General features: G+C 34.2%; 2 protein-coding genes and 1 long non-coding RNA gene across 6 annotated transcripts; 1 reads left to right on the top strand and 2 right to left on the bottom strand.

Moving 5' to 3' along the window:
* Positions 1-129: 129 nt before the first annotated feature.
* Positions 130-4,023, top strand: LOC147910370 (uncharacterized). Of its 2 annotated transcripts, none has more exons than XR_015544689.1 (3): positions 130-923; positions 1,501-1,602; positions 3,716-4,023. It is a non-coding gene; the product is annotated as an uncharacterized LOC147910370 (long non-coding RNA). The 2 variants fall into 2 exon arrangements; XR_015544688.1 differs by lacking the exon at positions 130-923 and adding an exon at positions 933-1,142.
* On the bottom strand, positions 1,905-13,933 carry LOC105143347 (MIF4G domain-containing protein B). Of its 3 annotated transcripts, none has more exons than XM_011051631.2 (10): positions 13,688-13,933; positions 13,176-13,423; positions 6,638-6,722; positions 6,439-6,556; positions 5,539-5,776; positions 5,011-5,242; positions 4,603-4,721; positions 4,140-4,283; positions 3,757-3,885; positions 1,905-2,456 (listed from the first exon to the last, which is right to left on the bottom strand). In XM_011051631.2, the coding sequence occupies exons 2-10, from the start codon at positions 13,212-13,214 to the stop codon at positions 2,223-2,225; spliced, it is 1,338 nt and encodes a 445-aa protein (XP_011049933.1). In that variant the 5' UTR covers positions 13,215-13,423; positions 13,688-13,933; the 3' UTR covers positions 1,905-2,222. The 3 variants fall into 3 exon arrangements, with proteins under 3 accessions (XP_011049933.1, XP_011049934.1, XP_087261060.1); XM_011051632.2 differs by having other exon boundaries at positions 6,439-6,538; positions 13,688-13,932; XM_087404934.1 differs by lacking the exon at positions 13,176-13,423 and having other exon boundaries at positions 13,688-13,931.
* Positions 13,934-15,091: 1,158 nt separating this feature from the next.
* LOC105143348 (ribosomal protein S6 kinase beta-1) lies at positions 15,092-23,077 on the bottom strand. Its single transcript, XM_011051633.2, has 12 exons — positions 21,985-23,077; positions 21,826-21,863; positions 21,287-21,464; positions 20,575-20,658; positions 20,224-20,357; positions 20,090-20,152; positions 19,830-19,958; positions 19,661-19,751; positions 19,445-19,561; positions 19,092-19,331; positions 18,311-18,486; positions 15,092-18,198 (listed from the first exon to the last, which is right to left on the bottom strand). Exons 1-12 carry the CDS (start codon positions 22,072-22,074, stop codon positions 18,144-18,146), a joined length of 1,395 nt encoding a protein of 464 aa, XP_011049935.1. The 5' UTR covers positions 22,075-23,077; the 3' UTR covers positions 15,092-18,143.
* Between the last annotated feature and the right edge of the window lie 515 nt (positions 23,078-23,592).

Genomic DNA, 23,592 nt, shown 5'->3' with positions numbered 1-23,592 from the left:
GCCGGCCTATTTGTTTCGTTACCGCGAACGCGCCTCCTTCTCCTCCTCCTCGTCCTCCTCCATATCTGTCCCTCTCGCCTCCTCTGCGGGCTACAGCGTCGTCGGCCTCAGTGTTCTTCAACCATTTTTCGTACGGCACTTTTATGTCCATTTTTACCGAAATGTAGATTATAACTTAAACGTACTCCTCATTTTTTTCTAATTCTAACAACTAGAGATAAAAAGTTAAGTTGGACCGAAATTAAAATTAATCTATATTGATAGACATTGAAGACAAGAGTTGGCATTCATACATTCAACGCGTTCTTATCTTGTCAATATTTTTAATCGATTAAAATCAATTGTACAATTCGTTTTATGCTCATTTCTATAGATTAACTTTGTAATTAATCTTGATCTAACTCTTTATTGGTCTTACTCTTTATCTTTTTCCAATGTTTAGAACTGGAAGAAGAAGATAAAAAGTAAGTTAGATCAAGATTAAAGCTAATCTACATTATTAGAAATGGGCATTAATGAAATGGACAATTGAAATCTCAAACTCGTTTTATTTGGAAGAGCCTTATCGATATCTAAAATCGTTCCTAGTAAATTGTTAGAGCCAACCGAGGCTTGAGGGATCATCGTCTTTAGAAACATCCTATTTTAAGTAACGTTCGCGGGAACGGCATTCAAGGAGGCGGTGCATTTACTACGGTCCCACGACTATACTGGTTGAAAAACCACTGTACATGAAGCGGCGGCGGCGGCGGCGGCGGCGGCGGCGGCGGCGACGTCACCGCGGGCGCAGGCCTAGTTTTCGAGTCCGCGGCACCGATTACCCAAGGCGAAACCTCTCTCGAGTCCCTGCCGGTCGTTTCAAGGTCGAGCAACGTCGGATGGACGGTGCCGATGCGCACGTTAGAGACGACACGGAGGACACGGTACGTTCGTGTAATCAAGTCGCGACATTCCCCAGTGACTTTTTTTCTCCTCTTCGGCAGCCGTACTATCATAGTGGAAATCCGTGTCAAGTCGATGCAAGTCGACAAACGACTGGAAAGAGGTTGGAAAGAGTAGGATAACACGCTGATACGTCACGTATCCGACATCAATACAAACACAGCCTATTTACGAGTTGGCTCCACGTTTGTATTACGTTGGTATGTCGAACGTTGCATTTGATGATCAAGTAACGTTACATTCAATCAACAAAGAATTTGCATTTGATGAATTTGATTAAATAACGTTATATTCAAACAGCACAGATATTGCATTTGATGATTAAATAACACTAAATACGTGTTCAAACAACAAAAGTCTGAATGAGATGTAGGATGTTTTAAAAAGATTAGCGTGTTTTTAAAACGTCTCTGTGACTGCTACGTGATTAAAATACATAATGATAATTATCTCAAACAATACGTTTGTATTGTTTGGGTTAATTATTGTTACGTATTTATTTTAATAGTACATCTCTTGTCGCGCTCTTGTTTCGAAACACGTAGACCTCTGTTTCAGATCCCAGATTCTCGCAATGTAATTTACACGCAGCTTAATTAGGTTGCTCATCGGGATTTGGGAAGATTCGACGATGGTGCTGTTGGCAGCCGGATACAAAAGGTGCGTCCGTCGGCGGCGAACTCGCATTATGACTCAACCCGGAGAGAAATCGCGTCTACTGTTCTCGACTGCTGGTCGATCTTTTATCGCCCTTGGCACAAATCGGCACTTGGAAAAGGAGATCACACGCATTGTTGTGCACAGCGCGTTCACGCAGCCGCTTCTTCATTTCGGAAGCGCGAGATCTTTCGAGAGGTCTTTCACTCTCCTCCGAAGGAAAGGATGAAATATCACTCGCATAAATTAAAATGCGTTTCTGCAGGGATTCCCTGGTCTTGTTCAATCGCAAGAATGGGATGCACTTGTAAAAGAATTTGTTTATTCGTATACCATCGTTTGCATACAGAATCATCGAACAAAAACTTCCGTTTCATGGAAGGAACGAGATCATCGCAAATCGTTCGCGATCGTCGTGAAATAAAAAAAGGATTGCATATAACTCATCGACGTCGTACTTTCGTTCGTGTATTTATTATTGTCGCGTCGAAAGGCATATCAGCGCGCTCGTTAGAAAATATTTCGTTCCGGTACAAATACTTAAAGTACACCCGTGCTTTCGTGCAAATCCACTCGCATACTCTGGGAAGATGGACGGAGAGACCGCAGGTGTCGAGTGGCGGTCACTTGGAGTTTGAGTTCGAAGGGTAGTAGTAAACCACCGCAGGTGCTGGCAGTTGCCAATGAGCGGCATGGAGCTCAATCAGTTGCAGGAGAGTCCTCTTCACCGGTGGCAGCGTCGTCTCCTCTGCCAGGAAGGCGTCGCGTACGCTACCAAGCAGTTGCTGTAGTTGCGCGGGCAGTTCCGCGTCCAGGTCCTTCCCGATGCATGTGAGGATGAAGAATAGGCAGTTCGTCTATGATATAGGCGGAGAAAGAGATCAACCTTTTATTGAATTTCGACGAACTTCAATTCGGTCAAAGATCGGTTCGTAGTAATTCGGAGAATTCAGCGCGAGAATGATGTAAGTTCATTCGGTCGTTCGAAATGTGAGGCGCGTTCAGATTCCCACTCTCTAGATATCTTTGTTTACACATTAGGTGAACAAGAGTAAAATGATACTTGGATAGGAATTCGAACATAGCTTTGGATGCAATTTCATATTTGTATAGATTTATCTAATACTTATGTTGAAATTTACTCTGTGATTTTGGCTCAAACTTGGAACGGAATAGAAATTTTGTAAGCTAATAGTAAGAAATTTTGCTGTAAGCTAATATAAGATGTTTATTGAAATCTTATAAAAAAATATTGAGAATTTTCGGATTTTCCAGATAAGATTAGAGAATTTTTTATTTGAAATAAATTAGAATGCAACACAAATTAAATGTATTGAAAATCAGTAGAAGGTATTGCATGAAACTATATCTATCATTTTCGAGAATTAGAGCAAACTTATAAGATAGTAAGGAGAAGATTACTACAGTCTATTCTGCTGAGTATTGTCTCACTCTGATATTTTTAATAAAAACTCGCTAGATACACACGAGAATATGCGTAAATAAATGTATGTCACTTATTGCTAACTGATTCAACATTCTGCATTATCAAGAAAAAATGATCAAAGAAATAACATTTTCAAAAAGAAAATATATAAAATATCTTAATAAAATTCTATGAAGATTCCTTATTCTCAAAACTAAAAAAGAAAATTCCCTGAAAATTTCAGATTTCAGGTTTCTCTATATAAATAATAAACACCTTGTAATAACAAATTCGATTGGATGCACTCAATACTGGTGCACAAAGTCATCAGAAATTGATGTAAAGATGTGTATTTAATATAAATATAGATTAATATGGATTAAACACCGAAATCCTTAATAGATTTTATTATGCTATTTTGGCAAAATATATTTTATAATTCGAAATGTTTACATTTCACTTTTACACTTACAAATAGATTAGATTACTGTATAATAGTTTGAGGCTGTGTTCACTTAACATTCGCGAGCATCGTTTGTTCCTGTTTAACATTCGATAAACAACAAGAATGAAATGATTCCACGAGTGTCGTAAGCGATCAATGGAACGCAGCCTTAATATGTCAATACATATTAGCGAGTCCGAATTCGTTATAAGAATAAAGTTAATAAAATCTGTTTTTTGTTATAGGACGATGGTTTTGTTTTATAACACTCGTCAATCGAGCTTACCTCGGTAAGTGAATTGATGGCGGGTGGCTGCAGACAATCCTGGCAACATTTCCAAAGCAGCGTGAGCAGCACGCGTCCGGGAGGAACGCCCTCCTGCTGTGTCTTCAATTGTAGCTGCCGTCGTTTCAACTGGAACAACGCGATTATGCATGTTTATGCGGGCACGCTCGAAAGCTTAGTACCGTCATAACATGCGGCAGACGATAAAAAAAAAATCAACGAGTATATAAATTGAAATAAATGCTAAATTATACGTTAGATCGAAAATTGACCAGTTTCTTTTCATTACACGGAGATATCATTACATCATAACTAGTCAGTACATTTCTTATAGGGATAATGGATACCTCGTGATGAACGTAGCATTATGTGCTTAGTTATACCTGGCAATACATCTCGTTGAGAAACATCATAAAGGCTGAATACCGATGGCAAGTCGTGCCATCGTGCAGTAATCTAACGCGATCCTGGCACCACTGTTGGCACGTATTTAGCAAGGATTCCAGGAAAGTTTCCTTTGTTTCTTTCTGTACGTAAAATGTATCTCAAGTTATATATTTCTTGTGTGCGTCACATTAAGATCATCATCTAAATTAGAATATTACTGTTTGTGCAATTCTTTTAAATACGCATAAAATAAAATAGAACGCAAACAATAGCAATATTTAACAGCAAACGACTATTATTTTTTATAATTTATTCATATTTTTTTAAATTGAAAAAAGATGAAGTTTCTCAAAATATCTCGTTTTTATTTCTTTTACATTTAGTGAAAAGATAAACAGCGAATGTTTATCGTCGATCTTTTTGATCAATTTTACGAAAGGATAATAAAAAAGAAATAACCTCTATAATTGTGATGCAAATTTTAGCTGCCGGCTCGGCATACTTGCGATTCTCCACTACCCTATCCAGAATGTGTCGTACTAGTTCCATCAACGTTCTCGCATTCAAAAGATTCGGATCTGTCAACAACATATATTAACGCTAATTACTTTCAATAATTTTGTAATTGTTATTATAAATTTTTAATTATTGACATTTTTCAATATTTTATCATTAAAGAAATCTTGTAGTTAGAAATATTTGTCTATTTATATTTTTATATTTTGTCTATTTTTGTTGAATTGTTATGTTTCAATGATAGATCACACTACAAAGTATGTAATGTACAATTCGATTGAAGCAACGTGATCTATTTAAGTCCTTAAGCATAATGCATTCTAGTAACTGATAGTAGACAAACTCTCTTACCTTCTATCGCTCGCAAAAGTATATCTTGAACAGGCGAGGGGAATTTCCCGAGCTCGGAGGCGTCCGCGATATTGAGTGCTTTAGCAGCTAATACATCCGTTGAGTTCAGGCTCTTCGAGCGCTTCAGGCCATAAGTCGATACGAAGGTGTGAGATTTAGTAAGCTTGCCCGGTTTCACAGAATTAGTTTTGACTTCGTTCTGTTCCACATTGAAATGTACCCGATTCGCGGCCTAATGGACAAAATAATTTTTTATCTAAACCTAAGAGCTTCTCTCTTAAGTTAATAATAAGTTAACGATCGTTCTGCATTCAATCGTGAATTAAACCGGATGATTGGCTTTGCGTTCAATTTTTTTAAATCTCTCCTTTTAATTTTGCGCACAGTTCATGTTTCTGGATGTCTTCCAGCAAAAGATATAGATGACATAGTGTAACAAAAAGAACTATTACATTCTTGTTCGTCAATTTTAAACAAAGATGCTATAATTATTGTGTTACACTGCGTCGCTTGCTATTTATCACTTACATGCAAGATGTTCCCGCTGGATGCAGAAGTGTCTAAAGGATGGAGCTGTCGAAATGTGGAATTTGCTGTCGCGTGATGGCCACTCTGAGAATGACGGGACGGTAGCTGGTGCTGTTGCTGTTGTTGCAGAGAATGTTGTAGCTGTTGTTGCTGAGCGTAGAGATAACGGTGTATATTACCGCTCGATTTGCTGTGCTGCAGATAATACGAGGAGCGCTCCGATGCATTATTCCGAGACCTGTAGAAATACATGTTCCTTTAGATTATTACAGATCAGTCCAAATTCAGGACGCACTACTGTGTATTAAAGCCGTTGATTTAATCTGTATATAAGCAAAATGCAAATATTTCAAATATAAAATACAAACTTTACTTAACAGCACAATAAAATGTATTGAGGCCAAGTGAAGCTTTCATAATGTAATCCGTTTTTATATTTACTAAACACACATTTTTACGTTAATTTATATATAATTAATTAATTTATATATATGCTTTAACTGCACCAGTGCGCATCAGGTGCATCCATTCAAATTTGCTATGAGATCTTGGAGAGTCCGGGCATTTGTTCGACCAATATTTTTTTTTATCCAAAAACACTGAACACACATATATTTATATTATTGCTATTGTAAATAATTTAGCGATAAAGTAGAACTTAGGAAGGTAATTTCGGATTAAAATATTTTCTCATAAAAAGACAGAGATTGATCATTAAACAAATCATTTTGATGTTACAGCGTTAAATATATAAAAAATTATTTTATTATTTTATTATTTTCATTATAATTAACGTTAAAATCTCTGAACGGTTTCAGAAACAGCGTCGTGACTCAACTCAACCAATGTTCACACGGCGACAGTACACTATTTAAATATAGTCTGCTGCTTCATACTCACTTAGAAGGATGCGAATCGTTCTGCTTCATCGTGAATTCCTTAGCGTGCACGTTTAGTCGAAGATTAGTGACGTTCGCCGTGGTTCCTTCCGCTCTCCCACCTAGAGGTGACCATGAAACTAAGACGATGACTCGAATGATGAATGATAAGCTTTACGATTCGATATGTGCTCGTCATTTAATAGCCGGAGAATACAAACCTGGGGGTCGGTATATTTCTAAGGACGGTTTGGACTTGGGGGTGGCTACGTTATTATTTCCTTTCTGTGGAACTGCATCCCTCATCTAAAGAGAACAAAAAAATACACATCACGCATAAGACACGCAAGAGCCTAATGAGTCTGTCCTCGAAGCACCTTCAAGTGTGCCTCGAGTTCGTGGAAATCTTTTATTCGAGACAGAATTATATTATAGCAAGGCTACAAATAATTGAGAATAATTGCATCGTCTATATTAAAAGCTAATATCAAGTCAAACTTTTCAATTTAATTGCCACTTATGCAAATGGAAAATGTAAAAAGATGATTCAGCATCCGAAGAAAGTGGAAACATTGATCGAAGTGTTCTGCACTTTAATGTTATCATATATAATATTTATTCCATTGATAGATATTTATTTTATTAATATTAATAGATATTTATTTTATGATATTTCAGACATGTAATAATTTTTGAAAATTGAAGTAGTGTAAAATAATGTTAATGCTTTCAAGTGTATCATGTTCTATTTTTTAATGTATGACACATCAAATAAAGTAACACGATGATGTAGTCGAGCTTTATAAGATATAGTTTTGCAATATAATCGAAAATTCCATCATGATAAAAATTATTTCTGGAAAATAACTTTTCCTCTCGGAAGCGTTAAAAATTTTCAAAACAGTATATATAATGCTTAAATATTTATGTAAAGATGTGCAGGTCAATTTTTCATTTAAGCGGAATAATATTAAACAAAACGCGAAGTTCAAGGACTTCTTTTCCCTTGTAGTAAAAATTATTTCTAAATGTCCTGCACAATTTACTGAAAAATGTCTTTGACCATACTTGCGAATAAAATTCCAAAATCTGAAGTTTTAAAATAATCCTAAAATCTTGGCATTCGCTTCTCGCGTTGTATATATGCTACTTAACCACGTGCATTATTCACTACAGTGCATACAGGATGTTTCTTAAGTACTGTCCAAATATTTGAAATTGATTTTAAAAGTTATTTTATGCAAAAAAAAAGTTCGTATTAATTAATATATTAGGTGTTGGAATTAATTCGTAGCGTTTTTAATGAAAGAATGTTATTTATTTCACATGAGCATTAAAAAATACATTAATGAAAGTACTTCCCATCACTTGTAAAACGCTACGAATTAATTCCAACACCTAATATATGTATGATTCCAAAGAAATACAAAATTTAAAATTTTATAAAATTAACATTTAAAATTTTATAAAATTAACATTTTTACTTTAGTACTTAAATGAATAAAGATTTTTTTCAACTTTGAGCTAGTAAATAGACAGGTATTATCTGTATTTTTTGCCAATAGTCGCTGTTTTGTAAGAAATCAATAACATAGAAACATACACACACACACATACACACATAGAGTTAAGTAATAATATTACTAATATTACTACCCCAAACTTTTACTTTCGATAGTTTTTTTGTAGATTTTTATTATTTCATTACGGTACAATCTCATTGAAGATTCTCAAAAAAAAAAAAAGAAAAGAAAAGAAAAAAAAATCTTTTATATCTTTCTTAAGAACTATTAAATCATTGAACAATATCTATCGAATTTTTAACTTGCTGTATCTTTGAAACAAGGTTTTGAAACCATGTGTTTATATTTGTTTTTATAAAATAATCTTAAAAATCAATTCCTAAAATAATTGAGCAATATTTAAGAAACACTCTATATATACCATATGTGAATATATAATACAGAATATATAATAAAGAGCGTACATATACGTATCTTTCGTTGTAATGTATGCCACAATAAATGCAACGAGCATATTGGCTAAATACACAAGCTCGTTATGGTAACACATCGTGAAGTATGCGAGATGTTAAATATGTATACGTTATACGCCGTGGACTCAATTAAACGCGTGGGTTTAATTTACGCGCCAATTTATTGTCACGGACAGTACCATATTATGAATACATAAATTGTAAATAAATTAATCTACGCGATTAAAAAACAATAGATTGCGTGAATCGGTCTATTCGATTGTCTCTAAGAGACAGTAAATGTCCGGCAAGAAATATTGAAATAAAAAATTTTTATCTGCTTTTTACACACACATTACGTGTTTCACCTATTCTCTTTTATAAAATTTATAGTTTCACAAAAGAGAAATAAATCAATCAAGATGAAAAAACAGACAAAAAAATTGATAATTGCAGTGCAAAGGCGAAGCCTCTCTGTTTTATAAATTAAACATTTGTAAAATTTTCATCAATTCTTCTAAATCGTCTGCTTTCGCAGGAGAAAAAGAAAATACATACGAAATTGGAAGTACACTGCCATTGTGTTTATATCGCTGTTTCAGATCGCGCTTACAAGAAATGCAATGTTATCACGCGATTTTTTAGTTTGCACATGAAAAGAATGTATGAACAGCATTATTCTAATTGAAGATAATCTGACTAATTAAGAATAACAGTATAATATTAATGAAACAAACAGCATTTTATTAAAATTAAAACATGATTTATTTCATTAATATCGAATTAATGAATTAATTAATAATTAACAAGATTATTTTTAATAATCAGGATGTTTACTGAAATTTTGTACAAAAATTCTGATTTTCCACTTTTATTCAAAATTACAGGTAAAATTAAAGATTTTTTAAATTCAATTTCAAAATAAATTGGAATGTGAGAGCATCAAACTATATATTGAAAATTAGTAGAAGACAGAAATTCCAATGTCTATAATTTTGTAGAGACGATATGTACATTATTTTGTACAATAGAACCGCAACATGTAGAATAATATAAGAAAGGTTCGCTACAAACAAAATACTATCAGTCATTCTATTTTGCTAAGTATTATCTTCTAATGTCTTGATTTTTTAATAAAAATTCACAAAACACAAAAATATATATAAATATACGCGAATGTGTATGTCATATTCATTGCTAATTGCTAATATTTACATTATCAAGAAAAAAATGTTTTTAATGATGTTTTGAAAAAGAGACAATTTTTCAGGCAATTTTTAAAAGTAAAAATTCCAAAAATTTTCCAATCAGATCCAATAAAATTCCATAAAAATCTCCGATTTCCAAGAGTGAAAAAAGTCTCCCGAAAATTCCAGGTTTTCCAGGTTTTTCAAAATATTGGGTCATCTAAAAAGTATCCGCGGTTTTTTGTCACTAGATGTGTGTTGATGGTCATATATCTAGTGACAAAGTACCGCGGATACTTTTTAGATGACCCAATAATAAACATCCTGTTCAATTAGATTGCTGTTAGCTAACGCTGTTTATACACCCATCTGTTTCCATGCACATCGTCTTCCTATTCGCGCGCGTCAATATATCCGGATAGATTTTGCAAGTCTGCCAAGAGACTGAAGAGACGCGCCACGTATCTTTCTCATCGTCATCGTCACGACGTTACGATCATCAAGAAATAACTGCAAACGGAGCAAAACAATAAATAAAACACCTTTCGATAACCACATGATACCGTAATGTCCGTAACAATACCCTATTTTTTTTCCGCGAGTTGCATGACGTGCTTCGACAGTCGGAAATATCGAGAAATGTTATCGGTATAATGCAGAATGACTCAACTGCGGAGACCATGACTCTCTCGACATATCGAAAGCAGATGTTGCGAACACCGGCATAATTTCGATGATTTCAGATCTCAGCTACGTACAACATACGTATCATGAAAAAAAAATCGATCCCGACGAAAGCCGTTCTCAAGTTAATCAAAGCTGATCGCAGTCTAACCGAGTTAAACGACGATCGCGACTCCTCCTCCTACTGGATGTGAAATGAATCCAAAGAGAGAGGGAAACGGACAATCAATTAAACCTCGCTTCAATTTAAGTGTAGTAGTTATTTGTTACGTTTATTTGTTACGTCTGATGCTTTTCTCGGTTTCTATCAATTTAGATTGATCTTACTCTTGATTTCAATTTAAATTTTACCTTCTCCTAAGGCCCAGTTTCACAACTCACGGTTAACTCTTAACCGAGGTTCAACTTATTCATTGTTTCTTTCCAATTCTAAAATTGAAAAGAGACAGACAACAAGTTTGCACAAAAGACAACGCTGCCTCTTTTTATGTCGCTTTTCACCAATACATCGGAAGAAAAAAAATCTAAGCTTGATCGAGAAACAGGGGGTGCTTTTAGTGACACAAGTCAACACAAGTATCATTCTATCCTTGTTAGATGAATGGAATTTGTTGAACAGAACGACACTACAGTGTCGACCCGTGAAACGAAAAGCCCCCCTGTGTTTTCATCGAGACAAAAAAAATCGCAGGGAGAATGAATCCGCGGTGGTGAAAGAAAAAAGAGGGAAGAAATGACGAATGACTCACAGTGAAGAGCGTGCGAGAATCATCCTTTCCAAGGTCCAACGATCGGATGCTACTGAGATCCTTCTTCTTGTATACCGTTAAGTGTAGCAGGCGCACCGTACGGAACGGAACCTCGCGGCGGCGCAACGCGTGCGTTCCGCACGCACGTGCACGCACGGAGCCGAATTTCCGGGCGTGATCCAAGAGACGCGCACGGCGCACTTTCTCGACGAGAGAGGCGCGACTTTTCCGCGTCGAACGTGCGTACGTGCGTGCGTACGTGCGTCGTCGCCGTTGTCGTCGTCGTCGTCGAGTCTTCGCTCGCGCACGCAGGGCCTCCTCTCCGATGACCGAGGACTAATAATAGTCACGGCGTAGCCACGAGCGAACGCGAGCGAACGCTATATATCTACGTGCGACGCTGTGTATACGTATTAAAGTATATACGCCGCTACTTCGCGCGAGAAAAGCAGACTGAAATATCCAACGGGAGTCGGAACGCTCGCGTCGCGACGCTTCTTTTTTCTCTCTCTCTCTCTCTCTCTCTCGCTCTCGCTTTCTCTCTTTCTCTGTTTCTCTCGAGTCGATCATGGGATCGGAGAGAGATCGGGAATATCAGGCTAGTAGTCATCGGTTCTTATTTTAAGATTGTCTTAAATAATGTCTTAAAAGATACTAATATTGTTTTGTGGTTGACATTCGCATAGTTCGTTTTTATTTTTTAAGACAAACTTAAGTAACGTCTTAAGATGCTAATACAGCTCTTTGATTAGCTTATGATATCTTAAGATTGTATTTCAGACGGTTTTATATATAAGATTTCGTCATGGGTACTTTTTATCGAGTGATACAAGTCGACACGAGTATCATATTTTTCTTGCCATTCAGAGAATAACAAAGATAGAACGATACTTATTGTGTTGACTTGTGACACCAAATGGAAAATATCCTTTGAACCTACCGGGATATAATTCATGCTATTCTCCGGTGACGGCGGCGAAGAGTTAAAAAAAGCTTGTTTACCAACGCTGGACACTTTTGATTCCGCTGATAGCGAGATAGAAGCTTTTTGTCATTGAAATCTCTATTAGAGATTTCATGTTTACGTAAACATACGTGAATTGCTTCGTGCAGATAAAGATTTCTTCTGTGCTTTTATGATGATCTAATCTAACATCTCCGACTGTAATCGATGAATTTTTGCATAACTTCCATATTCTTAACATCTATGACATTATATGCTTATTATTTATATTTTACATAAATCTTATCACACTTTTATCTTGCGTATGTGCCATTTAAAAGAATGTGAAGAATTAAAGAAATTTTTCTTATTGAAATAGAGAGATTGGTCTCTGTATTGAAGAATGTTTGATCTTTAAGTATGTATTAATCCAACATTATTAATGTCTATTTTTATACCAATGTAAATAACTTTAATCTCGATTAACTTAAACATTTTTTATCTTTTCCTAAAAATTAGAAAAAGATAAATAATAAATTAAATCAAGATTAAAAACAATTTACGTTGATAAAAATAGATATAAATCCCGAATAAATAAATAAATATATATATATATATGGAATAACTATAATAAACGAAGAAAATGTTACATATAATTTACATTTTATTTACGATTATAAGTATATCAAACGCAATAAATTAAGAAAAAAATATATTTCAATTACTTTTTTATATTTTCTGCACTTTATAATAGTCATTTAATAAGAATAACACAACACTAAGTATTAATTTTATTAAATTTTCCACTTTAGTAAAATGATAACGAATAAAATGATAAGGCATTAATAAAAATTACAAAAATCTCATCTTCAAAAATAAAGATGATTATGAAAATACGATACTCTGTTTTGCAAACTTTTACCATGTGAAGTCATAATTTGTCGCTTCCGCATGAATTTTTCGTCATCGCGGACTACATTCTTCTGAATAGATCCATTGTTTATTCACATGTCTGGCATCGAAGTTCTATTCATCTCGTTTCGCATTCGATCAAGAACAATGATTATAAAAATATGATGAATTCGGGAAAATCCCTAATCTCGCTGTCAATACTGATAAAATAATACTGATAAAAAAAAACGTACTAACAGGTTTGAGAAGTGTGCGAAATTGAGAGTCTGCTCACTATAAAATTAACATAATAATGGCTGAAGGCCTCACCTTCGTCAGCGCTCCATTCGCACGAGTTGCTCGCACCATTCTCGCTGTTTATTTATCATCAAACATTCAATGAAGATCGATGTTAGTGCCGTGTCAGGATTATCTTCACAGTATATTTTTTACATTTCACGTAATTCGACAAACAATCTCAATCGCGAGTTTCTCCTTTTTAATCGTCTTCTGACGAGAATTTCAATCGTCGATGAAAAAAAAACTCTCGATCTATGGTCAATCTCTGATGCCCGATTCTATCGATATAAAATTAACTTTAATCTCGGTTTGATTTACTCTTTACCTTTTTCCAATTTTAATGACCATTTTTACCAATGTATTTTAATTATAATCTCGGTTTTCAACTAATTTAACTCTTCATCTTTTTCTATTTCTAAAAATAAGAAAAAAAATGAAACGTTGAACCGAGATTAAAATTAATCTACATTAGTAGAAACGGACATTAGAAATACAAATAATCTATAAACAGTAAATTAAACCGAGAATAAAGTTAATCTTACATTGATGAAACCAGGCCTGAGTCACGCTTATTTCAAAATGATGCCCTTTGTCTCCACGTTTTGCTGAATTTTTCGTAGCACTTTTTGTCGGAATTCATTAGAGATATTTAAAAATGCTGAAATTATAAAATGCTGAATACTTATCGCGAAACGTTCACGATCACGTCACTCCCGGCGCGACTCGATTTCTAAGCGCGATCAACGCCGCTCGTCGTCTACGCCTCGCTCGATCCAGCCAATCGATCATCCGACCGAATGCAGTCGTATCGCGTCACTCGTCGAAGCTATAGATATCGTTTCTCAATTATTACCACGATGATTCACCTCGTGCTGGATAACGGCCGCTACTAGCATCTTTTCGGAGTTCTTCCCGCGCGTTGAAATCACCGAGAATTGTTATTCCGGAGATTTCCGGAAGAGAACCGGACGCGAGAGTTACAACGTGGTATCGGTACTGTCACGCCGATGACTGGAAATATACACGGCGTGCACACACCTAACATTACTTAATACGCGATTTGCGTAGTAGGCGGCCACGCAATCCGCCTCCGTACACCTGCCGACGCGGATCACCGACAGAAAAAAAAAAGAAAAGAAAAGAAAAGTCATACCGCGCACGAATCGAAGCGGCGCGGCTGAAGGAGCGCCATTTATATCGGTCATTTATCCGCGTAAGTAAATTCATCGCAGGTTCGTTCGCATGACCCACGCACTTATCTCAATTTAAATTGTAATTAACTTTGAAGAAATTGTATTGCGCTTTTTTTAATTACCGCGCTAACTCCTTACGGTCCTTTTTTTATACAATCGTTTGATTTATTTATTTTTTTTAAGAATATAGGATCGTAATCCGGTCGTTTTATTTTTATTGTATCTTTTCATACTTATCTCAATTTACACACAATTAATTTATATGCATCTTTTTTTTTTTTTACTTTACGATAAGCTTATATGTGGATAAACAAGATATATGGTAATAACGTATGTAAATATATGACACTAATTAATATTAATTAATATGTATATACAAAAAAACAAAGAATACTTTTTAATTTGTAGTATTATATAACAAATGTTATAATTTATAATAATGAAAATATTTAAGAAGTAATTAATAGATTGGGTCTAACAAATATCTTTCTTCTCCATTTACTTTTTAAAATTTATTTCTGTGTATTAAGAATCTATGAATTGCATTATGCGTCAAATGTAACAATAGTAAATGTAACAATGGTCCGTAAAATTAAACATTCTGGAAATTGTAAGTTGCAAAAGATTTCCTCTCTACTCTCTACAATAGTCTAGAGAATAGTGATCACCTGGAGATCACCTGGAGTGAGTTTTTTAGCCTAGCAGCGAGAAAATAAAATTAAGTCATGATAATATTAAATCAGAGCGAAGTGATAGTTTTATACCCAATTTATTGTACATAACACTGAAATAAGTAAAATGATACACATGACAAAGACATGTCACACATCCACACGTCGCATACATTCACATTTATGCTCGTACATACACACACACCCTCAGAAATCGTTGCTTATTTATTTATGGATACGATTTATAGAGGCTTACAAATCATAAAGCAGTGATAAGGTAATCCTAATCTTAAATGGAAGCATAAATCATTTATCACTTTTCCGTCTAATGGCTAGACTTCGTTACATATCGTTCGATGATATTTTCCATTCCTTAAATGTCTAATGCATTTCGTGTTACAAATAAATATGTATGTTTTCTTTATAAGCTAGAAAATTATAAACTAAACTCGCTGATTTGTTAATTTTTGTCTTATCAAAATAGAACTAGAATCGAATCGACAGGTCGATTCGCTTAATGAACGGCAGATATGTCAGTTCTCATTGTATATTATTCGAATATCTTTTTGTTTGCGCGCATGCGAACATCTGACAATGATATCCGAAGTGCACAGATTCCTGGCATTCTTGCGTGAGAACTGACGGTAAGTTGAAAGTTATTGCAAAAAAAATCTTATAATTACAATATAATTTGATTAAGATTGAACTTAACTACAACTAACACATTAGAAATGAGCACGAGACCATCGCATGACGCGGTATATATAAAACATTTGTCTAATCATTTGATCATTAAAACAATAATAAAAACAGTTAATTCCTCTTAAAAGTAAAAATCAAAATAAACCGCATCAGCACCAATGTTTCCTTGAGAGCGCGTCGATTTAATTAGGATTAATCTACTAAAACTCTCTCGTGCTCGTAGGACGCACTCTCGGTCTCTCGCTTGCAAAAATGCCCTGATTTCATAAACAAGACTCATTACATGGAATCCCGCGGAAGTAACAACGCGTGCGTTGTGTGAGGCAGTGATGTCAAGTAGCGTTTCCGCATAATTCTGGCATGCTTTAATTTAAAGCGAATCTTAGGTAACAGTTATATAGTTTATACAGCAGTTTTGGTATCTATCAAAATCTGACAGTGGATAATTCAGGACACATAATTGGTATCTCTCTTATAAATTTCATGTCGTCGAGTAATATATATTTTCGAACAGCGTCTTGACAACTCTGTAGGCACATTCCTGCTTTAAAGTCGAAAATACATGTGTTCAGATACGTACTGAAAAACTGATTAAAAATTCTCATTGTCTCTGAATACACATTTCTCTTAAATACAGCTGTGAGTATATAACGTGATTTTATAAGGTATATACGTACTTATTTATGTAGTCGCGACGTAGTCGAAATGCAACTTGCCTGCAAGAGAATGTACGGACAAAAAATATCTGAGAGAAAGAGTGTCGAGCAATATTACATTTCGACTATCCGGTTATCTGTTATAAATAATTAAAAGATATTTGCTTGCTAGCATGGCCTACTGAACACTTGGGTAGTTTGGAGCTTTCGTGAGTGATTTACAATCACTCTTGCTTATGTCTATTTTTTCCTACTGCGTTCTGTAAGTAAAATCAATATTATCTATATGTATTTACACAAACGATACATTAATGCACGTAACGTAAGGAACAAGTATAGAATACTCATTCGGATGGAAAGTCCATGTTTTGCAGTAACATTGTTACCATGGTAACTTGTTCTCATCTTGTACTATTCTGACTTTTCATTGATTCAATATATGTAACGTAAAAATATCTTTCGCAAGAAGACATTAGATTTGTACCTCAAAGAGTTGCATTTGTCGTTTTAATAACATAAACGTATAGCAAAGGATACAACGTATCAATTAAAAAACAAAGCCATCCAAAAAATATTCATTTAAATATAAACTCAACTACGTAGGCATTTATCTCTTTCAATAGATCTAACATCAATACCTTACAATAAGAACAACCTGTGACCTGGAGTTAAAAATACATCCAAGATATAGGTCCGCATTTGCAATTGTAATATTTCATGCCTTCTGCTTTCAAGTTACTGAATGACAATGGTTATTCTCATTCTAAGATACTGATACACATGATTATATAACAAAATGTTCTTTCGTTCCGGAGAATATAAACTATGTTGTAATCGAATTTGCAATATATAGGAACTTTCATTGTGTAAATGCAATTCCATTGTAGTGTTATATACTCCATCCCTACAGTCATTACTTAGGCAAACTATTTCTTACATTATTGCCATGGAAACGTTATTACTGCTGAAAATATTTTCTCCTAACAATATATACGGTATATACGGTATATATGGAACGAACTTTAAGCGGCGGAGCGGTTGTGGTAGCATTTCTCGAAACTTTTCTTAATAAGAAAGTAACGATAATTAGTAAATATTAATAGATTTCCCAGATATAAAATAAGCTTATATTATTAGAGACATATGTATAAATCTTCAGATGTAAAAATATCAAGAGAAATCCTGTGTTTAGCTCCTATTATACAATATAATATAGAGCAAGTTCCTTAAGATTCAAGTATTAATTTGAATATTTCCAAAATTTTCAAAGCTTATCTTTAGTTACACCACAGTACAAATTATGCTCTTGTCATATAAATAAAGAATAACATGATTGCTGCATTTCAATAAAGATTCAGATTGAAGATTTTAAAACTGATAGAAGTTTTATAAAAATTGATACATGAATAATCCCTCAATGCAAAAAATATATTTTTCAATAAATCTGTAGCTAATTGAAGCAATCTATAATAACTAGTTGAGAAATAATGTACTTTCTTATGGATTATTTAATCTATATTAAAAAATGCGACTATTGTATGTGCTACCAAATACCTGCTGCGTCGCTGTTAAATCATAATCTATTAATTAATATTTTTATGCGCAATATATAGATATAAAAAAGATTTGCTAAATGTAACTGCTGGATATCCAATGTAATAATGGATACTGTATCCATTCCCTAACTATTCCCTCTAAATTATAAAACCCCTCCCTGAGGATCATGAATATCCAGCAGTTGGGCAAAAATGCTATCTACTAGTCTAATAGTAACGGTTAGCCTATTTCAATCATCTCTGCATCTTCCACATTGTTGTGACCAACTACATACCTAGAAAATTATCATCATTTTCTTTTTAACTCGATAATGATTTTATAATATGAAATCATATAGTATAAAAGAATTAATTTAAAAACAAAATTTGTAACATTTTTATTCTTACGTGTGATTTGGTAAATGGGTATTGTGAAAATGAAGATGCGTCGTCCGAGGTGAAAAACCGCGAGTTGCTTTGCGAGGACTTATAGCTTTTATGACTCGTGGTGATGGCTTGGTAGTTAAAAAGGGTTGTTTACGAAATACATCTTCCATTATACTTGGTGCTACATATGTAAATCCCTGAAGAAAGTTATATTATTAAGAAATGTTATCAGACACATCATGACTTATTAACACACTTGTCAGGTTTCTAATATATTAACTTTAAATATTTTTCTAGTTCCAAGAATTAGAGAAAGATGAAGAGTAAGTTGAATCAAACTTTAAATTAATCTACTTTGGAAAATAAGTATTAGATACATATATGTATAGCGATTTTGTCAAATCCTATGAGAAAAATATACTTTCTCTCTATAATACATATATTAGGTGTTGGAATTAATTCGTAGCGTTTTTTAATGAAAGAATGTTATTTATTTCACATGAGCATTAAAAAATACATTAATGAAAGTACTTCCCATCACTTGTAAAACGCTACGAATTAATTCCAACACCTAATACTATATTTCACTCTACAATCTTAAGCCATGAAATGAGACAGTATAAGTTAAAATGAGTATATGTATGTGTGTATATTATGTGTGTGTGTGTGTGTATGTATGTATGTATGTATATAGAGAAGTATACATAACTTTCTCATAGGACTTTGGCAAAATCGCTTGTAGCCGTACTTTGTTATAGAATGTTTTTGTCCCTAGATATATAAATTAAGAAAGAAAACTCACCTGAAATAGCCCATCAGCTGACTCGCTCAAAGTGTAATCTACTGGAGAGTCTATTGGTGCTGAAGTAGTAAATTTCTTATCAAATTGTGATACATCTTCTTCGTTAGCCAATTTTGGTCTAAAGGGAGGTTTTAACTGTCGAAATATAACGTCGTTCCAATTGATATGTTTGAAGAATTTGTGTGCTTTTACTTCTTCACCATCCGACTGATCAGATCCCAATCTTTGCGCAACTTGTCTCTATACAGAAGAAAATTAATTGTTTTTAATGTTATAATAATGTTATTTTTCTCAAAATAATTTCGCTTTTAAGATAAGAATATTATCGGCAAGATTAATTTATGAGCACTAACCTTCAATAATTTCCGAATAAGATCTTTAGCATCGGCAGTTAAATACGCTGGGAGAGATAATTTGCCACGTAGAATTCTGTCGATAGTTTTCTTCCTGCTGTTTGAGCTAAATGGTGGCTAAAAATTTAGCAAATAATAATGTGAATTAATATATGCATTCTTTGAGCTCGTATCATGAACGATATGATATAGTTCATACGTAATGATAATACATACTGCTCCTGTAAGCATGTCATATGTCAAACTTCCCAGACTCCACCAATCTACTGCTTTTCCGTGTCCACTTCTTGTTAAAATCTCAGGTGCCCTTTAATAAAATAGTACAACAATCAGTATAAATTATAATTATAAAATTTCTTAACAATCTATATTCTATGATATTTACATATATTCGATAGTTCCGCAAAATGTATGCGTAAGAGCGCCCTCTTGTATATGCTCTTTACATAATCCAAAATCAGTCAATTTAATATGTCCATCTGCATCCAATAAAATATTTTCTGGTTTCAAATCTCTGAAACAATTCATTCATAAACTGAATGCCGCATACAAACAAAACGTTTAATATACATATATCAATTATATTGAAGCCTTAAATTATATTTTAATTCTTGATGTAGAGATTTATAAAGAAAAATATAATACCTGTATATAATTCCTTGCAAGTGAAGATGTTGTAGAGCTAATGTAATTTCGCATAAGTAAAAACTGCAAAACAAATAACATGATATAAAATGCTTTGAAAAATATAACTGAAGATATTTTCATGATTCACTCACCGTGCAGTATCTTCCATGAAAATTCCTTCGTCATTTAAATGATGGAACAATTCACCACCGCACATATATTCCAATATCAAATATAATTTATGACCAGTTTGAAAGGCATACTTGAGATCTACGATAAAAGGATGCTGCCAGATGCAAGCATAAATAAATGAATTGATATTTTGTTCAAAATATGATATAGATAGAAGAAAATAGAGCGTTGGCTTTTATTGAAACATGTTAAAAAATCGAAAATTATAAGTATCTTTTTTATACGTACTATTAAGATTATATACGTATATATATATTAACCATTTGTTGAATTCGAATTACTGCAAATTAGCGTATATGAATATAACTAACCTTTATGGATTCCAAGATGTTTCTTTCAGCTCTAGTGTGAGCTGTATCTTTCTGATTTCTTACAATCAAAGCCTTGCGCAATACCTGTTTCGAACAAGACAAAAGAATATGTTGAATGATTGAAGAAAAGAGTGTTATAAATAAAAACGTTTGTCAGCGGAGGATAATATAAAAATAGATACTGATTAAAGAATTTATAATTACCATTCTAGAGATAAAACTGCAAAAACTAATTACTTTCAGTTCACAATAATTGAAGTAAAATTGCTAGCAAATAACAAGATAATTAAAATACACTCACATAAATTGCTTGTTGACAAAACTCGTGTAATTTTTTTATCACAAAGTATTTATTGATCAAGAAAAACATGAAATGCACTTCAAATAATAAAGGAAGACCAAATAATATGGACCAGGCTAAATTTTGATATTTATACTTGATGTATAATATTTATAAAAATTTGAAATACAATTACGTGAACTGCATATTGTTTATTATAGAAAACGCAATCATAAACAATGAAATGCAAAGCATAGCATAATTTTTGCACGTTAGTATATAAACAGTGAGATAACATTCTTAGATTACCAATATTATACTGTAATCATCCTTCATCGAAAGTATTTTTCACACACTGCTTATTTAGCAAACATGACACATTTACATAGAAAATTACTTTACACAATAATTGTATTACAAGGATTTCGATACCTTCATAGCGAAGATCGTGCCGGTATCGTTTCCCGTTATTTTGCGCACTTGAAACACCTTGCCATAGCCACCTTTTCCAATAACTTTGCACAATTCAAAGTCCTGCGGTCCGACCTTCTCGTGCGTGCGATTGACATTGTGCTCCGAAATCGCCACCGTCTCCACCACGTCAGACGAGCTGGAAGCGATAAGCAAAAGAAATTTAATAATTTCTTAGCGTTGACGAGAAGGGTGACAAGGTAGGGTAACCAACCGTTCCAAATTTTGCAGGACATCTCGATTTTCAGGTCTCTATAGAAGCGTCTCGAAAGAACGCCATTTATCCTAATTTATCACATAACGTAAATTAACACGAAATTCATTATTACATTAAAATAATGGGAATCCAGAGTCATTCCGATTTTTTAAAATTGATATCCCGAAATTAGCTGATCAAAAATTGATCAGCCAAATTGATCCAAATGACAAGCGGGTGGACGCGTGTAAACGCGTGGCACGATCGGAACACGCGCGTAGAGGTCCTATCAGGTCCTACTCACCTTACGATCTCATGCTCGTTCAGCGTGACGCATTCCTCCTGCGAAAAGGAAAACAGATGCGGCGTTAGAACGGTTGACACGTGCCACTGTCGCGGGCGGAGGTATTGGGATTCCCCATTCTCATCGGGAGATAAAGGAGGGCGGGGAAGCCTTAATTACCGCGTCGATCTCGATGATGTCGTCGTCCTCCGACTCGTCCCTGTGCGGCAGTCCTGCATCCTGCAGCTCGATATCAAATATCGCGGACATCGTGGTCGCCTAGTGTCGCTGTTCACTTACACGAACTGGGGAGATGGATAATTCAGGCGCGCCGGATTACTCTTGCGTCTCCTCTCGCGCGGGATGTCAACATAGAGTCCGGTAATTCTGGCACACCGTACGCGAAAACAGCAGGCCGCCCAGCAGGCACGAGCGGGATACGCGGAGTAACACGACGTTCAAGACTCGATCACTGTCGCAGATGGTCGCGGAGTGACGACGATGGCGAGAACTCGATTCGTAGAACGAACCGAATCACTCCTGTCGCAACCACGCCGAATACCCGTGGAGAGGGGAATGTGAACTTCTTAACCAATCGCCTCACGCGTCGCCCTTCCCACTATAACTAATCATGAATCTTCCAGGCGGCGGATTTGAATCGAACGTTTAAAACCTAATTTCAGGTAGTCAATTTTGGGTCTCAGGTATCTTTCTGTTTATACAATGATCGTACCAAAGTTACTTTATCTTTAAGCGAGGCTTAAAACTCTTTCTCTTTCTTTCTCTTTCTCTCTCTCTCTCTCTCTCGCTCTCTCAAGTTTAGAGAGGGGGGAGGGGAAAGTTTCGAGATTTGCTCAAAGTCAAAGTAATGTTAGTGCAATCTTAGTGATACAAGTCGACACAAACATCATTCTATCATTCTTGACATTCAATGAGTAACAAACAAAAAACGACATTTGTATAGATTTAAAATAGAAAGCATTCTATATATATTTTGAAACGAGAAAAATATAAAAGCGAGCGAATATTTACTAGAATATTTATAATTTCATTGCTCAATATCTAATAAATTTATTCACTTTTTTGTAAATAAATTTACTCACTTTCTTTGCGTTTTAAGATACACAATCAACTCCAGCTCAGATAATACAATTGATCCATTTAAACTTGAAGAACATTCATCTTCTTTAGTTCTTTATGAATTAACGTAGAATATATCTTCTGTTCGAAACTCAAAAAGAAATATACATATATAGAAATATATTTATATGCACACACATTTGATGCACGTAGATATGTTACCTTCAATAAAAGTAATAATTTAAAATTTGCACAAAAGTTATAACTTACTCTTATACAAAATTAAGAAATAGAAAAAGTTTAAAAAGAGAATATATCTTTTGGATTTAAAAAGAATTCACAATTGGTGATATATGATAATGAAATGTTTCGAATTCTTTGTGGATATTCTTTTATACCTAAATTTCTTTCATTTTTTCGCTTTCTTTTTTCACATTGAAGAAATTTAGAGAAATGAAACTATGCAGGCTGCCGGAAATAGAATAATATCAGTAAAAATGATGTTTTTTATTGGTAAAAAAACTAATAAATTTAAATATTGTCCGAAAAATTTGTTTCCATAATAAATAATATACACTAAGAAAGAAAATTTCATGATAAGTAACAAACCGAAATTGTTCTCGCAGTCTTTATCTTTTGAAGCTCGTAAATCTATCTTTGTATTCATTGTTATTAATACATACAATCACAAAAGTAACATTTGTCGCT

Source organism: Acromyrmex echinatior, chromosome 3 (genome assembly GCF_024713525.1).
Source record: "Acromyrmex echinatior isolate Ae372 chromosome 3, ASM2471352v2, whole genome shotgun sequence".
Taxonomy (NCBI): Eukaryota; Metazoa; Arthropoda; class Insecta; order Hymenoptera; family Formicidae; genus Acromyrmex; species Acromyrmex echinatior.
The sequence above is the reverse complement of the archived record's forward strand: the minus strand, read 5'-3'. Positions and strand labels throughout refer to the sequence as shown.